The sequence below is a fragment of the Phyllosticta citribraziliensis genome (assembly GCF_038025025.1).
Source record: "Phyllosticta citribraziliensis strain CPC 17464 chromosome Unknown J3D65scaffold_1, whole genome shotgun sequence".
NCBI classification, from domain to species: Eukaryota; Fungi; Ascomycota; class Dothideomycetes; order Botryosphaeriales; family Phyllostictaceae; genus Phyllosticta; species Phyllosticta citribraziliensis.
In genome coordinates this window covers 1428220-1445164 of record NW_027117338.1, presented here as the reverse complement: position 1 = coordinate 1445164, position 16945 = coordinate 1428220, and the positions used below count along the sequence as shown (strand labels likewise).

The 16945-nt window shown below is 54.5% G+C and overlaps 3 protein-coding genes across 3 annotated transcripts; 1 reads left to right on the top strand and 2 right to left on the bottom strand.

Moving 5' to 3' along the window:
- Positions 1-348: 348 nt before the first annotated feature.
- On the top strand, positions 349-10292 carry J3D65DRAFT_22321 (vacuolar protein sorting-associated protein-like protein vps13). The gene is made up of 2 exons (XM_066794610.1): positions 349-6943; positions 6992-10292. The coding sequence occupies exons 1-2, from the start codon at positions 507-509 to the stop codon at positions 10140-10142; spliced, it is 9588 nt and encodes a 3195-aa protein (XP_066659733.1). The 5' UTR covers positions 349-506; the 3' UTR covers positions 10143-10292.
- Positions 10292-12823, bottom strand: J3D65DRAFT_21892 (uncharacterized protein). Its single transcript, XM_066794567.1, has 2 exons — positions 11660-12823; positions 10292-11600 (listed from the first exon to the last, which is right to left on the bottom strand). Exons 1-2 carry the CDS (start codon positions 12640-12642, stop codon positions 10442-10444), a joined length of 2142 nt encoding a protein of 713 aa, XP_066659732.1. The 5' UTR covers positions 12643-12823; the 3' UTR covers positions 10292-10441.
- Positions 12824-13530: 707 nt separating this feature from the next.
- J3D65DRAFT_21964 (alpha-xylosidase) lies at positions 13531-16484 on the bottom strand. The gene is made up of 3 exons (XM_066794571.1): positions 16301-16484; positions 14757-16237; positions 13531-14703 (listed from the first exon to the last, which is right to left on the bottom strand). The coding sequence occupies exons 1-3, from the start codon at positions 16314-16316 to the stop codon at positions 13900-13902; spliced, it is 2301 nt and encodes a 766-aa protein (XP_066659731.1). The 5' UTR covers positions 16317-16484; the 3' UTR covers positions 13531-13899.
- Between the last annotated feature and the right edge of the window lie 461 nt (positions 16485-16945).

Below are 16945 nucleotides of genomic sequence, written 5' to 3'. Positions count from 1 at the left end.
CCCGCGGCGGGCGGTGCCCGGTTGTTGGTCCGTGCCACTGGACGTCATCGCGACCAGGACCGTGCTTGCCATCAAGCGGTCTGGTGTCGAAATAGCGGAGAGCGCCTCGTTCACAACGCAACCAACACCACGCATCCGACCCCGGAAGCTGCAGATCTGTCCCAGTCGCAGCTCCAGAAACCGTTTCTGAGCCCCATTCCTTGACTCGGCGCCGTTCTCCCGCGCGTACCGTGTACACACGTCTACCTGCGTGGGGCGTCTTGGGTCACCGAGTCCACGTCTCTCAATCTCTCGACCTCTTCCACCTTCCACCACGCCACGAGCCTGACGACTTTACGTTTGCTGGATTGATACCCGCCCTAACGATTGCATATTATCGAACCTATGGATTGAAAGGCCAGAATCGACTTTCTCCCGTTTCAAACGACTCGCGAATCATACTACACAACTACCCCTCCACCCTACGAATTCTCCCCAGGCCCGGGTAACGGCCACCCACCGCGACCATGCTCGAGGGTATCGTCGCGAATCTGCTCAATCGCTTTCTGGGCATGTACGTCCAGAACTTCGATCCGAAGCAACTAAATGTCGGCATCTGGTCTGGCGACGTCAAGCTCCGCGACCTCGAGTTGCGGCGAGAAGCTCTCGACCAACTCCGCCTCCCGCTCAATGTTATCCAAGGTCATTTGGGACAGCTGACGTTGTCGATACCGTGGTCAAATCTGAGAGGAAAGCCAGTCAGGGTCAACATCGAGGATGTTTTCCTGCTGGCGGCGCCGCGTGAGGACGCCGAGTACGATGCAGAGGAGGAAGATCGGCGCGCACATACTGTCAAGATGGAGAAGCTGGATAGTGCTGAGCTGTTGAAGGAAAGAAACACCGAAGGAATGAGTCAGGAGGAGCAGCAAAAGAACCAGAGCTTCACGGCCAGCCTGGTGACGGCCATTGTGGACAACGTCCAGGTGATTGTAAAGAACGTCCACATTCGCTACGAAGACTCGCTGTCCGATCCTGGCCATCCATTCGCTCTCGGTGTCACCCTCGACGAGCTCAGCGCTGTGAGCACCGACGAAAACTGGACGCCCACCTTCATTCAGGGCTCCTCCAACTCGACCCACAAGCTTGCAACACTCGGCTCGCTGTCCGTATACTGGGACACGGATGCAAAACTGCTTGGTTCTGGAACAGGCTCGGCACGCGAGATGGAGCACGATGAGTTTGTACAGAAGCTTCGGGACATGATTGTCAAAGGCGACAGCTCGCGGCTTGCTGAGCACCAATTTATCCTCAAGCCAGTCAGCGGTAGAGCAGGCTTGGAGATGGACAAGACTGGAAATCTCGAACGGCCCAAGGTCAAAGCCCGACTTCTCTTTGATGAACTCGGCTTCATCATCGACGAGGACCAATACCGCGACGCTCTGATGCTTGTAGACCTGTTCCACTATTTCATCAGACACCAGGAGTACAAGAGATTTCAGCCCAAGAGCGCCCCCAAGGAGGACCCCCGAGCGTGGCTTCAATTTGCCGGCAAAGCCATCCTTGACAAAATCCACGAGAGAAACCGGAGATGGACATGGGCCTACTTCAAGGAAAGGCGAGATGATCGGAATCGCTACATTGAGCTTTTCAAGAAGAAAAAGAAGGAGGAGAGACTCAATGGCCCCGAAGCTACGGAGATGGACAAGCTCGAGCGCAAGCTTTCGTACGAGGATCTACGCTTCTGGCGATCCCTTGCGCGAAATCAGCTGCGAAAGGAAAACGTTGGCGTGAAGAAGGAACAGCCCAAGCAATCCTGGTCATCTTGGATATGGGGATCTTCTCAGGAGGCAGAGCATGCCGACAACAGCTCCATGACCGAAGAGCAAAGGAAGGAACTTTACGAGGCCATCGATTGGGATGAAAAGAAACAGCTCACGGAGGCCATCGACATGCCTAGGGAGTATGTCAAGATGCAAGTAGAAATGAGCCTTCGCACAGGTAGCTTCACGTTGAAGCGAGACCCGCATGGCAAGGCGACCGAGATTCTCCGCCTGCTCTTTGACTCTTTCAGCACAAAGGTCTTGCAGCGCACCGATTCAATGCTGGCGGAACTCAGCCTTGATGGCATGCGCCTTTACGACGGCACGACCGAGGGTAGTCTGTTCCCTCAGATTATCACCATTAAGGATGCCCCTCCTGTGCCAGACGAGAAGCGATTTGAGGAGCTGAACGAGGACGGAACTGCAAAAGAAGAAGACGACGATGAAGAACTCTCGGAGCCTTTCTTCCAATTATCATTTGAGAACAACCCACTCGATGGCAGTGCAGACACGGCTCTCACGGCCAAGCTCAAGGGTATGGAGGTAGTCTACAACCCCAGGTTCATTGTCGAAGTCGTCAAATTCTTCAAGCCCCCAGAAAGCCGCATGGAGTCCATTGGAGCCCTGATGGAGACCGCTGGTGCCACTGTTGAAGGTATCCGCCAGCAAACCCGCGCTGGGCTGGAATTCGCCTTGGAGGAGCACAAGACCATCAATGCACAGCTCGATCTCCAGGCGCCTCTCATCATCGTGCCAGACTCTGTCACTCAAAAGAGCAGCATCTGTCTTATCCTTGATGCTGGTCATGCAAGTGTAAGCAGTGAGCTTGTAGACAAGGAGACTCTGCGGGACATCCAGTCGAAGCAGAAGAGCCAGTTCACAGAACAGGATCTCAGGCGCCTCGAAGGCTTGATGTACGACAAATTCCTCCTGAAGCTTGACTCGGCCCAAGTCCTCATCGGCTCATCTATTGAGGAGACCAAAGCTCAACTAGAGGAATCGTCGCCGTCAAGGGATCTGCACCTGGTGGACCGTATCAACGTGGACTTCATGATTGAGACTTGTATCGTTCCCAAAGCGTCTGATCTCACAAAGTTCCGCATATCTGGTCATCTGCCGGTGCTCCACGCGTCCGTCTCTGACAGCAAGTACAAGGCTCTCATGAAGCTCATTGACGTGGCCATTCCCAAGTTTGATGAAGGCCAACCCAAGAAGGCAGTAGCCAGCGAACCCTCAGGTATTCGGCCGCCCGAAAACAAAGACCGTCGAGAAAGCAAGACCGGCGGAGAGAGGCCAAATACGTTCAAGTTCAACTCCTCCGACCGCGAGCTTGTCATGTCTGAAAGTAATAGCGAAGCCGACGACGAAGAATTCCAAGACGCTTCAGAGAGCCGTAAGAAGAAGCCGGAGGTGCCGCTGCACCAGCGCAACTTTGAGTTCAAATTCACAGCGGACAAGCTGCAGGGTTCGCTCTATCGCTCGGATCCAGAGGGCAAGAAACCCGATGCCCTGCTCGTTGAGCTGGTGGCCGAGGACTTTTTCCTCGACTTTTACCAGCGGCCGTTTGACATGGTGGCAGAGGTCAGATTGAAGGCTTTGGCTGTTGAGGACCACGTCGAAGAGGATCCGCGGCCAGAGTTCAAGAACCTCGTCTCTTCTGAGGATGTCAGCGCTTCGGAGCAAAAAGACCTCTTCTCCCTCAAGTTCATCAAGGTCAATAAGGATTCGCCCGAATTCCTGACGAAGTACGAGGGCATCGCGACCAATTTGGATGTTGATGTCTCCACCATCAACGTGATCGTGACGCGAAAGACGCTGTTGACGCTGTTGGACTTTGTTCTCATTACGTTCGCCAATCCTGGGCAGCCCCAGTCGAATCAAAAGAAGGTCAAAGAGTCTGGGGAGGAGGAAGAGATTGTTCCTGCTCAGCAGGCAGATCCTGACAAGATTCGCATCAAGGCAAATCTGAAGGGTATCTCCGTCATTCTTAACAACGACGGCATCCGTCTCGCTACCTTGAGTTTGAGCACCGCTGATGTTGGTGTCTTCCTCATGGGCAAGACAATGAAAGTCGGCGCCAGACTGGGCAATCTCTCCTTGGTCGATGACATCAACCAGGGTGTTTCGGAGGAATCTGCACTCCGCCAACTTGTCTCCATCGAAGGCGAAGAGCTCGCAGATTTCTCCTACGAAACCTTTGACGCCGATTCTGAGGCCTATCCCGGCTATGACTCTTCCATCTACCTTCGGTCCGGATCTCTCAAGGTCAACTTTGTGACTGAGCCGTTCCGCAAGATTATGGAATTTGGTGTCAAGTTTGGAAAGATGCAAGCCATTTTCAACGCTGCTCGCCTAGCTGCCGCAGAGCAGGCGAGTCAAATGCAGGAGCGCGCGAACAAGATGCACTTTGACATTCTCATCCGAACCCCCATCGTTGTCTTCCCAAGAATGGTCATGAACGAGGGCCGAGCTGGCCGCGACCGTGTCACTGCTCATCTGGGAGAAATCTATGCAAACAACAAATTTGTACCGGTTGATGACTCCAAGGACGCCGACATTGCCAACAAGTTGTCAGCTGGCATTCGCAACACGAGGCTCACTTCGTTCCTCCACTACGAAGAGAACAAATCGGAGGAGCTGCAAATGATCGACAAGGTCGATCTTGGCTTCGGAATCACCTACGTCGAGCACAAGCCTGGCAGCAAGCGACCTGATCTTGAGATTGAAGGGTCAATGTCCGATATGAGCTTGAAGATCACCCAAGAGCAGATGAAGTTCATGCTCGAATTGTTGCGATCTATACCGGCGGCATTTGCCACAGAGCCGGATGAGGAGGTCGAAAAGAATGTCGTTCGCGAGCTTCCAGAATCCACCGTGAATCCCGCAAGGTCTCTCACGGACAAGGAGGAGCCCCAATCGGATGATAAGCAGGTTGTTGCAAACCAGGGTCCCGAGCTCGGAACTCGACCAGAAACTTGGACAAAACTGGACCTTATATTCAAGGTTGGTGCAATCGGTCTGGAGTTGATCCAGGGCAAAGAGAACGAGCCGGTGGGAGACATCGAAGCTGCTAGCCTGTCCAAGTTTGCTCTCAACGACACGAGCGTGAAGCTGCGGATGATTAGCGATGGTGCGCTGGAATCGGAGTTGCTCATCCAGAGTTTCACCATCCGCGACAGCAGGACCCGCGAGACCAACAAATTCCGGAAAATCATGTCGCTCATTAACAACGATGTGAAGCAGCAGTTTATGGCGAGCGTTTCCATCTCTGGAGGCAAGGAGCGCAACATGATTGTGCTGTTGACCATTGACAGCCCGCGCATCATTCTTGCTCTTGACTATCTCTTCGCCATCCAAGCATTTGTCAATGCTGGCTTGGCTACAGACGAGCCTCTTGAGATTGAAAGCGAGCAGGATGACGACGCTACGGAGGACCTGGAAAACTCCGTCAGCGATGTCTCCAGTACAGTGACGAAGCAAAGCTCCCGCCCAGAGAAAGAAGAAAAGAAGACCGAAGAGCCTGGAATGAGCGTGTCCTTCCGCGTCAATGTTGTTGATGCTCAGGTCGTTCTGATTGCGAACCCCGCGATGACCAACTCAGAGGCTATTGTGCTGGGCACGAAGCAAGTCTTGCTTTCGAAGCAGCACGCCATCACTCTGCAAGTCGACAAGATTGGCATGTTCCTTTGCCGCATGGATCACTGGGAGACGACGAGGCTGCGCATTTTGGACGACTTCAGCATCCAGATGTCGCTAGACATGAGGTCTGAGCAGGGCCAATCGTCTTTGACTAGCATTCACGTCGAAATCGAGCCCTTGGTCCTGCGCCTTTCGCTCCGGGATATTCTGCTGGCAATGCAAATCGTCAACCGTGCATCTGCCATGTCGGGAGGCGATGAGTCGAAGATTCAAGACCAGGAACCGAAGAAGCTCAAGGAGATTAAAAACACATCCAACAGCACCAAGGCAAAGTCTTCTGCAGGAGCCGGAGCTTCCACTGTCAACAGACAAGCTGCCAAAACCATCTCGACTCACAAATCTGGCGCTGCCAAGGCTGAGCCGGCGCAACCCTCACAGCCCTCTGCACTCATTAGACGGGAAGAGATGACGGTTCAGCTTGACGGAATCCGGGTCGTTGTAATTGGTGACAAGCATGAATTGCCCATGCTGGACTGGAGTGTTAAGAAGTTTGACGTCGAAGTGCGCGACTGGTCTGGTGCTATGGTTGCTGACATGAGCGTCGACACTTTCTTCAACATCTACAACTTTTCCAAATCGGCATGGGAGCCGCTGATTGAACCCTGGCAGCTCGGATTCCACATGTCAAAGGAGCAGAACCCGGACAAGCTGGCCGTCGAGCTTTACTCGAGAAGACCTCTTGAGCTCACCGTTACATCCGCGACCATTGCCTTGGCCTCCAAGTCCATGGACTTCTTGTCCAGCAACGAGGATGTCTTGTCGAAGCCTAGGGGGACCGACGCTCCTTACCGCATCCGTAACTACACCGGCTTCGATCTGAATGTCTGGGCTGTGGACGCACCTGAGGACAGCGCCTCTGCTGCCAAGCTGGGCGATGGAGAAGAAAGGCCCTGGAGATTTGAAGATCCAAAGACGACTCGTGAGACCCTCGCCCCTGAAGGCGCTACTGGCATTGTTGGTGTCAGGCTTGAGGGCAGTGGATTCGACACCATTGCTCGAATTCCAGTCAATCGCGAGGGAGAGGCCATTTATAACCTGCAGCCCCGAAAGGACCGCGTGCTCCATCGTCTTTGCGTCGAGGTCAGCCTTGGCCAGGACAACGTGAAGTACATCACTTTCCGCTCGCCCCTGCTCGTGGAAAACAACACCCAGATTCCTGTCGAGGTCGGTGTCTTCAGCCCCGAAGAGGGCCACCTCCTCAAGATCGAAAAGATTGCGCCGGGTGATGCCAGGCCTGCGCCAGTCGGAGCAGCCTTTATGCATTCCTTGGTGGTTCGCCCTGACCAGGGCTTTGGATACACTTGGTCGAACGAGCGGCTGTTTTGGAAGGACCTTCTGAAGCGTCCCACCAGGACCATTACTTGCAAGGGCGAGAGCGACGATATGGCACCGCCATTTTACTTCCAGATGCACGCCAAGTTTGATCAAAGGGATCCGCTGACTGGGTGAGTTTGGGAATTGATTTATTCAGGATAACAGCTAACGTATCGTAGTATCTACCCGGTTATGCGTCTGCGCTTGCATGCCCCTGTCGAGGTCCAGAACCTTCTGCCGTACGACTTCAAATACCGCATCTACGACGAGAACACCAAAAAGGACTGGACCAACTTCTTGCGCAAGGGCGGTGTCAGCCCCGTGCATGTCGTCGAGTTGTCGCACTTGTTGCTCATGAGCGTTGATATGCAAGACACGCCCTTCAAGCCGAGCAAATTCGCAATCGTCAACTCAAGCGACAAGGAGAATTTCAGGCGGGAGAAGACAATCGAAGTCAAGGATGACCAAGATCTGTCTCTGCGGCTCAAGCTGCACTATTTCAACATTCCAGACTCTGGAGGCGCTTTCAAGGTCACCATCTACAGCCCCTACGTCATTCTCAACCGCACCGGTCTTGATCTGGCCGTGCGAAGCAAACAATTCTTGGGCAGTGCGAGGGCAGCAGCTGGCCAAGGGATCATCGCCAACACCGACGGAGGTGATGGCAGAGCACAGCCCTTCATGTTCAGCTTCCCAACCGATGATCACAAGAACCGCGCAATGATCAAGGTGGGCGACACGAACTGGAGCAAGCCGCAGTCTTTCGATGCAATTGGAAGCACGTATGATGTCGCTCTGCAAAACACGCAAGGCCGAAGCGAGATGCACGTTGGTATCACTGTCGAGGAGGGCGAGGGCAAGTACAACTTGACCAAGGTCGTTACCATCGCCCCCCGCTACATTATCAAGAACAAGATCAAGGAGGAAATCAACATTCGTGAGCCAGGATCATCAAACGTCATGACTCTGAAGAATGGCGAACTTCTTCCTCTCCGTTTCTTGCGCCAAGGAGAAAAGCAGCAATTGTGCCTGTGTTTCCCTGGCCTCAACAACCAATGGTCTTCGCCTTTCGACATCTCCAATGTGGGAAGCGTGCATGTCAAGCTCGCAAAGGCCGGCCAACGCCAAAAACTCATTCGCGTAGAGATTTTGATGGAGCAAGCTACAATTTTCCTCCACGTCAGCATCGAAAACAAGCACTGGCCCTTTTCCATGCGCAACGAAAGCGACACCGAGTTCTTGTTCTGGCAGGCGAATCCCAACATTGACGAAGACGAAGAGGATCGCGGTTCTAGCTGGCGGCCGGTTCGATACCGTCTCCCTCCTCGAAGCATCATGCCTTATGCCTGGGACTACCCTGCGGCAAAGAACAAGGAAATTGTGCTCAAGGCCAATCAGAAGGAACGACATGTCAAGCTCGCCGAGATTGGAAACCTTGTGCCTTTGAAGTTGCCGCCGGCCCAAGGCCAGACTCGGGGCAAGATCATCGACCTGAACGTCATGGCAGATGGCCCAACGCAAACGCTTGTAATGTCTAATTGGAAACCTTCCAAGAGCTTGTACAAGCAGAGGTCGAACGCATCGTCGAAGTCGACGACTGATGGCTTCGAGGTCAAGGACATGGACACAAATGTCACGTTCAAGGCCAAGCTGCGGATTGCTGGCGTTGGCATCTCGCTCATCAACCGTCAATTGAGAGAGCTTGTCTATGTTACCCTGCGGGACATTGAGCTTTCATATGGAGATTCCGCTCTCTACCAGCAATTTGCTGCGACGGTGAAGTGGATCCAGATCGACAACCAGCTATACGGCGGCATCTTCCCCATCCTGTTCTACCCGAGTGTCGTTCCGAAGACGGGTAAAGAAATGGAGGCCCATCCGATTCTGCAGACCTCGATTACGCGGGTGAAGGACGACTCGTACGGTGTACTGTACATCAAGTACTTTTCCTTCTTGCTGCAGCAGATGACGCTCGAGATTGACGAAGACTTCATCTTTGCTCTTTTGGACTTCACCAAGGTTCCTGGTGCGTCTTGGTCCGAGGTGAAAGAGGGCAAGCTGTGCGACGAGCAGCTCGACATCCCTGAACCCCGGCAGGAGCAGAGCGGACAGGACGTCTACTTTGAACTGTTGCACTTGCAGCCTATGCAGTTCGACCTGTCCTTTGTTCGCACAGAGCGCATCAACGCCGAAGACACGATGACATCGAACAATCCGTTCATGTTTGCCGTCAATGTCCTCACTATGTCCCTTGGCAACGTCAACGATGCTCCTCTTCGGTACAACGCCCTGATTCTCGAGAACGCTCGTGTCTCTGTCAGTGCCTTAGTCACGAGCGTCAAGAACCACTATGTCCAGGAGTCTCTTCGCCAAGTTCATCTGATCCTCGGCTCTGCGGATTTCCTCGGAAACCCCGTTGGTCTCTTTACAAATGTGTCTTCCGGAGTCACGGACATCTTCTACGAGCCATACAAGGGCCTCGTCATGACCGACAGGCCGCAGGACCTGGGCATTGGAATTGCCAAGGGTGCATCCAGCTTTGTCAAGAAATCAGTTTTTGGATTCTCCGACAGTATGGCCAAGTTCACGGGCAGCATTTCGAAGGGCCTGGCTGCTGCCACTCTCGACAAGGAATTCCAGGACTCGCGCCGTTCGAAGCGCGCCCGCAACCGGCCGAAGCACGCACTCTACGGTATCACTTCCGGTGGCAATGCTTTCGCAGACAGTCTTGCCAGTGGTATCGGCGGACTTGCCCGTCATCCACTTCAGGGCGCAGAAAAGGAAGGAGCTGCAGGATTCATCAAGGGAATTGGAAAGGGTGTGCTTGGTCTCGCCACCAAGCCGGCCATCGGAGCCTTCGACCTTGCATCAAACATGGCCGAAGGCGTGCGCAACACCACGACGGTCTTTGACCAAGAAGGCCTCGACAGAGTACGGTTGACGCGCTTCATTGGCCTAGACGGCATTGTGCGTCCCTACTCTCAACGCGAAGCTCTCGGCCAATTCTGGCTCAAGACGTTGGACAACGGGCGCTACTTCAACGAGGACTACCTCGCGCACCTCGAGCTTCCGGGCAAGGACCTGCTCGTCATGCTGACGTACAACGGCATCATGCTGGTGCGGACCAAGAAGTTGAGTACTGAGTGGGATGTCCCTCTCAAGGACATCCAGACCATTAGCAAGGAACGGACGGGATTGGGCGTCACGCTCAAGGGCGGAACTAATGGCCCCTTTGTCCCTGTGGCGGACGAGCAGAGCAGAAATTGGTTGTACAAGCAAGTGGCGGTGGCGGTAAATGCCTACAACGACAAGTGGAACGCAAGAGCTTGAGTGGTGGAAGAAGTGATAGCATGGAGGTGAGCATGGAAGTTGTGGGGGGTGGTGGCTAAAGTGCATGGGAGGCGCAACAGCATGTATACCTGGTGAGCGGCCTTTTGTAAGAATCAGCGTGTTTTACTTCCTCTCTTCTCCTTTCCTTGGTATACCAAAGTTTCGTGCATCCTTGTCCTATCAAAAGCTGCATGATTTGTACGAGTGGCCGTGTAAAATTGGAAATCGTCGTTTGTATACATGTGAACGAATGTACTTTTACTATGAAAATGAGGGTCCATGACTTCGCCAAACACTTCTTACTGTCTCCGCTCTAGATCGATCGACAATGACCGCCGTGTCGAAAGGGGAGAAATGGTGCCAGACGTCTCAGTCCCGGCCACTTCGCACTCATCTACTCTGTGGACGCTTTTCCTGGAATCCTCCGAGCTCTGCCGCATCGCCATCGTCTTCTCAAACTCGGGGGGCGGCGCCTGGAGGCGCGGATGCAGCGTATCACTGACATCGAGCATGGCAAGGCGGTCGCCCTTGGCAGTGACGGGGACAGCCTCGGCGGCGTCGCTCCAAGTGCCGGCACCAAAGGCTTCGTGGGCCAGACGCTGCAGCTGCAGCGTGCCGTTGGCGCACCACTCGAGGCGGGCGTAGACGTCGAGGTTGCGGCGGCGCTGGACGTACGAGACGATGGGCTCGAGGGTGTAGGAGAGGAGGATGATGAGGCCGCCGACGGATAGCAGCACGGCGAGGCCGAAGACGTTGAAGTTGGTGTAGTTCGTGCTCAGCACGATCTGGTTGTTGCAAAGCTGCTTGATGGCGTCGGTGTCGGGGCGCATCAGGAAGGGGTCGATGTCTGCGTCTGCCGGCCCGCTCGCCACGTCGACGAATGTCCCCTGGATCGTTGCCAGCGCCGCCGAGTACCAGTACTCTACGTCGGACTGCCAAATGTTGTCCGGTAGGGTTCCTTGGACACCGTCGTACAGGCTGTCTCGCGAAGTGAGCGCCGCGATTCCAAGCGACTCGATGATGGCCGACAGCGGGTAGTTGTTCAGGGAGACCACGTTGGTGGCCCAGTCGACCTGGCTCAGCACCTCGGTGTCGCCGCCAAAGACACTGGCCGCCAGCATGCTGGCCTCCTTGCCGCCGCCCCATCGCGAGCAACGCTCGGGCGACGACGCCGCCACATTGGGGTTGCAATACTGCTCCTGCTCGGCGCACCCCAGCGCTGACGCCGCAGTGTCCTGGACGTACGTGTCGATGTACTGGCCCGTTGTCACGTCTCGCGCTCTGTACGCTTCGGCACGCGCAGAGTACCAGGGGTCGTCGGTCCCGTCGGTGAAGAGCACGTCGTTGGCCGAGAGGAAGAATAGCGAGACGTCCGCATCTGTGCGGGCAAGCTCGGGGATGGGGAAGAAGAAGGATCCCACTATGGCGCTTCCGTTGACCGTGAAAGAAGGGATAGTTCTGCATTTTGTTTAGTGCCAGACCAGATGAGGAGCGTTCAGTGGTTAGAGGTCACTTACCGTAAAGAGTAATCACCTCGCGCGCTGGTGAAGTTGAGCAGCCTGAACTGTTCCATGTCCGTCTTTGGGTATTGGTAGGTATAAGGGTCGCCCTTATACGTCGGCCCAAAGTAGTAGCGCGAGTAGTTGCTGCTCAGGCCGGAACTGCTGTAATTGTCCTCCTTGCCCGCCGCGGAGATAGGAGCACAATGGGTAATTCTTCGGTACAAGAAGCGGTTCTTGTCTGGCGTATTGATGCCTAGGTCTGCACGGCTATCGAGATATCCAGTATCGAAGCGCAGATTTTGGTCCTGAGTTTTGCACAAGGTGCTATTGAAGGGGCATGTTGCGTTCCGCGTGATGGTCGCAGACAATTGTCTTGTGGCGAAGCTGTGGCATTCGCCTGATCCAGTGTTGTTTGTCGAGTCCGTGTAGCACTCCTGACCGTAATTGGCAAAAGTCTTGTACCGACGAGCAACGTAGGGCAAAATCTTGGTGGCCAGTTCCTGCGTGGTGGCGTTGGCGTCGGAGACGATGCCGCAGTTTGTGCTCTTGATCATGACGGCGTCACCCGTGAGTGTCGATATCCTGGAAGAGAAAATACCGGCGACTGCAAAGCCACCAAGGCTAATGATGCCAAACAAGATGATTGGCAAGGTCCTGTAGTACGGCCTCTTTGCAATGCGGCGCCACGACCACAGCGCGTGGACCAAGCTGGAGAGCCCACTGGTGCCGTTGGCAGAGTTGCGCAGGATCGCCTGCCGTTGGTGATATAGCGCATCTCGGGGAGCTTCCGATGACAAGTAGTAGTGTAGAAAGTAACAGGCGATACGCCACCAGCTCGTCCCTATGAGGGTGGTGAATAACGCCAGAAACGCAATGAGAACGTCTCCGTCCCGACGAGTGAGCGTGATGGTCTTTCCCATGACAGTGCCATCCTCCCAATTCGTCCAGGCTCCCGTCTTGACGTCGTATGAGAGGGAGGAAGATAGTGTTGAAGTCATGAGGGCGATCTCTCTGCTAACCAAGCAGACTTGTCCGAAGGGGGAAACTGAGTCGAAGGCCGGAACTTGGCTCTGGCTGCTTTGCGGATCCAAACCTATTTAACAGCATATTGCGACCCCAACCCAGCTTCACTGCTAGTGCTGCATCATACTGAGATTGGGTTCAACAGCGATGCACACAGGGCCCAAGATAATCCTGAAAGAGCAAAGATGTTCAAACATTGTCAAGGGCGAGCCTGGTATTGGGGCATGATGGTGCCACCAGCTCTCAGTTTCTCCGGCAGAGCCATGTCCTCGTTGTGGCCAGCTGAGAATGATTCCCAAATATCCCAGCGACGATCTCAAAGTGCTGAGCACGGTGATTCAAGGTGTTTTGCAAGTTTTCTCCGGCGAGACTGTCCTTCGTGGTCTTGATTGGTCGCATGCTCGGCCTTTTCGTCCCGTTTTGGTATTGCAAAGTGAGGAGTGTACTAAATTAAGCGTTGTCGGTGGGAACAGATCCCGATTGAGCAACGCATGAAATGGGGGCGGAATTCGACTGCGGTGACCAAGCAATCGGCTGCAACAACACTCGGGGCCAAATCGCATATCTCCAAGATTTTGTCACGGGAGAAATGCTGAAAATTGTGTCTTTGTTGTCTTAGCTCTTTGAGAGTGGGTCGTGGTATCCCCGTCGGTCCAATCTATTCGCAATCATCTGGTTGCTTGACGAGCGCTCATCTGCTGCCAAACGAGGTACAGGGCTCCTGTTTTCAAGGTGGCGAGCGTGCTACAGGTCAGCCGTTGCGAGTTATATATAGCCATTTTGTTCGCGTAGGTGTGGTACCTGTTTTAGCACAACGTACAAACCTTGCGACGATCCAGCGAGTCCATCTCCAACTTCCTGGATTCTTCTCAAACTCGGGGACTAGATCAACATGACGTCGGAGTATTTCCTTGAAATTGCTATTCGATTATTAAAGTATGAGAAGGGTGTCGTTAGGCTCGCGGGAGGATTGCGGGAGGATTGCAGGCAGAGTCTGGAGGTGCCCGTGGCGTTGGATCTTGGCCCCTGCCAGTCCGGCCATCTGGGTCCAAAACTTGGCACGTGGACTTCTGTCAGTGCTGACGGTGAAAGCCGGCCGGATATTCTCTTGTGGATGTGGAATTAAGTGAAGGAGAAATTTCAAATAAAGCCGTGCAAACAAAACATTCTTGAGTTGGCAGCCGAGAAAACGGTGCAGTTTGCTGCCCGAATCATTTGTATCTTCGGGCATGTTAAGCAGACCGGCGCGTGTAAACACGCCACTCGCCTTCCTGGCCAGTGTAATCCCATTGATCACTCACCTCTGTCCCTTTTTCATCCACGAACTCTGCTTGAGAGACATCCTGAACTCCGAAAGTTCTAATCTGCATGTTGCTCCACCAGTCGTACTCGAAGCTATCGCCCTCGGCATCTTCTTCGCCGAGAGGCAAAGTCGTCCCTTCGCGCACATACAGAGGAAGCGTCGTAAAGTCATGCCTCTCCTTCACCCACTTGGGGCCAATCTCGACTTGGCCAGTCCACCAGTTAAGCCACTTGCCCTGTGGCAAGTAAAACTCGACGTCGCCCTGTTCAGTGAAAACTGGCGCGACAAGCAGGCTGTCACCAACAAAGAACTGACGATCAAGAAACCACGCCGTGGGATCGTTCGGAAACTCGAGCGCAGTCGCCCTCAGACTGAGCGGCCAACCCATCTTCCTGCTCTTTTCCGATTGCGCCATCAAGTACGGCATGAGGCGCCTCTTGAGCTTGACAAACTTGCTCACCACCGCGGTGCAGCTCTGCGCAGAGTCGGTGGGCTCCGCGTTGGCTTCGTCAATCAGCCAGGGGACGCGGTACGAGTTGGAGCCGTGCAAACGAGAGTGGCTGCAGAATAGGCCAAAAGCGACCCAGCGCTTGTAGATCCAGGGCGGCGGGCTTCCCTCAAAGCCGCCAATGTCGCAGGACCAAAAGGTGAAGCCCGAGAGGCCGATTGAGAGACCACCACGGATCGATTCGCCCATGGCGGCTGGCGTCGACTCGCAGTCACCGCCCCAGCACTATGCGGCGTGAGATTATGGCAGGAAGTGAGGTGCGAAAAACGGCCACTTACCAGTGGAAATCGCTGCGTCCCTGCTGTCGCGGCTCGCGCAAACAATACCGCCTGGTCATCGCCGTGCCGTTCCTGCAACACCTCATACACCAGCTTGTTGTACCAAAATGCGTAATAGTTGTGCATCCTGCTCGGGTCGACACTCTCATCCCACCACTTGACGTCCGTGGACGGAATCCTCTCGCCAAAATCCGTCTTCAAGGAGTCGACACCAATGTCGAACAGCTTCCTCAGGCAATCAGCATACCAGGCGCGAGCATCCGGATTCGTAATGTCGACGAGTCCCATGCCCGTCTGCCATAGATCCCACTGCCAGACGTCACCGTTGAGCCTTTTCACGAGATAGCCCTTCTCCGCAGCTTCCTGGAAGACCGGAGACGCCTGGCCGAGGTACGGATTGATCCACACGCACACTTTGTTCGCTAAGCCGGTCTCCTTGATGCGACTTATCTGCCCTTTGGGATCGGGGAAATGCTCCGACGAAAAGACAAAGTCGCACCAATGGAACGCACGCATCCAGAAGCAGTCGTAGTGGAACACCTCGACCGGCGCCTGGCGCGCCTTCATGCCCTCCAGGAAGTGCGTGACGGTCGCCTCGTCGTAGTCTGTGGTGAACGACGTTGTCAACCACAAGCCGAAACTCCACGCTGGAAGCTTCCCAGCGCGTCCCGTCAGGATTGCGTACTTGGTCAGCACCTCCTTCGGCCCGGAAGGACCGTAGATGATGTACCATTTGAGGCGCTGGCCTTCGACGGACTTTTGCACACGGCTGCATCTCTCGCTTCCAATCTCGAGCGAGACACGGTCCGGCGTGTCGATGAAGACACCGTAACCACGAGAGCTCAGGTAAAAGGGGATGTTTTTGTACGCTTGGTCGCTAGAGGTGCCGCCGTCCTCGTTCCAGAGCTCGATGTTTTGCCCGACTTTGTTGAAGGCGCCAAAGCGCTCGCCTAGACCATGGATCGACTCGCCAACGCTCAGTTCGTGCTGCGTAAAGATGTAGTGCTGAAAGTTTCGCATATCTTCGACCTGCTTGGGGCTCGTCGTCGGAGGGCTGTAAGCGAGGCCAACGCTGCGATTAAGGAGTGCTGTCAGCTCCTTGGAAGCATCCGTGGCATGGAAGCGGATGGAGAAGGCGTGCTGATCCGGTCCGACAGTCGCCGAAAGAGAGCCAGAAGACAACGTTGTCCCATTCTGGCCTTTGGATATGGATGGCGACACTTCAGGCCGGCCTTCGGGATATAGTTCGAAGTCGGGCCCACGTCGTCGCGCTCCTGAGAAATGTGTCACCTCGACGGAAATAACGCCGTCGGACTGCGCCTCCAGGTCGACGCTGAGTGTGCTCAGGTTCAATGTGTCTCCGCGAGAAAAGACTTTTCTTGTCGGGCAGAGCAGCTTCAGAGCCCTGTTCTCGTGGGGAGTGATGCTGTAAACATCTTCCGCATATTCGACGCGCTTGTCCGTGGCAGTAAGCCACATGCCTAGCAAAGTCAGAACACATTACTCTCAAGTAAGCATCTAGAAGCATCATGATTGCCACTTACCATCGCGAAACTTCATCTTCCAACTTTGTCGTTACCACATTGGAGTCTTGAGAAATTCGTCGACCATTCCTCAACTCCCATATACCTTTCCTGCATGCTCCGTGTCGCAGGTCACAGCCCTAGATGCATACCCCACGCCATGGGGAATTTTCCACCAGACGCTCCGCGCAAATTCGCGTATTCGAAGTCTGACACGCATTCCCGCCACTCAGTCAAGTCGCTTCCCCCCACATCGCATGCTTGTCTCTGTTGACCAGAAAGCCAAATCCCCTGCAGACTCGTCGTGAGAGCGGCGTCAATTTTTCCGGACACGGCGAGAGGCTCCTGCAAGCCCGGCCTGATGTGGTGGGGTGATGAGTGCAGCGAGCGGGGTAGAGATTCCCTTCGCCTGGGTAAAGCTGTGGCAGAATAGGTGCCGCCAGCTGTGTGTGATTCGTTCTGACAACGACTCTAGTGACCAAGCCTTGAACCACTGCACCACGAAGACCTGCGGGAAGTTTGTTAGCAAAATCACCCAGATCAACATCCAACACAAGAACCTCCGCCTAGAGCAATGGTTATCAATTGTCTTGATTTCCCTATGTAACCACACAACCCGAAAAAGGCGGTCGAGCTCAGAGACTTCCGGACAAGGAATGAAAGAGC

Coding starts and splice junctions, on each gene's coding strand:
- J3D65DRAFT_22321 (XM_066794610.1), top strand. CDS start 507: ATGCTCGAGGGTATCGTCGCGAATCTGCTCAATCGCTTTCTGGGCATG. Junction 6,944..6,991: donor CAAAGGGATCCGCTGACTGG/GTGAGTTTGGGA, acceptor AACGTATCGTAG/TATCTACCCGGTTATGCGTC.
- J3D65DRAFT_21892 (XM_066794567.1), bottom strand. CDS start 12,642: ATGACTTCAACACTATCTTCCTCCCTCTCATACGACGTCAAGACGGGA. Junction 11,601..11,659: donor CGAGGTGATTACTCTTTACG/GTAAGTGACCTC, acceptor AACAAAATGCAG/AACTATCCCTTCTTTCACGG.
- J3D65DRAFT_21964 (XM_066794571.1), bottom strand. Junction 14,704..14,756: donor GGACGCAGCGATTTCCACTG/GTAAGTGGCCGT, acceptor CACGCCGCATAG/TGCTGGGGCGGTGACTGCGA.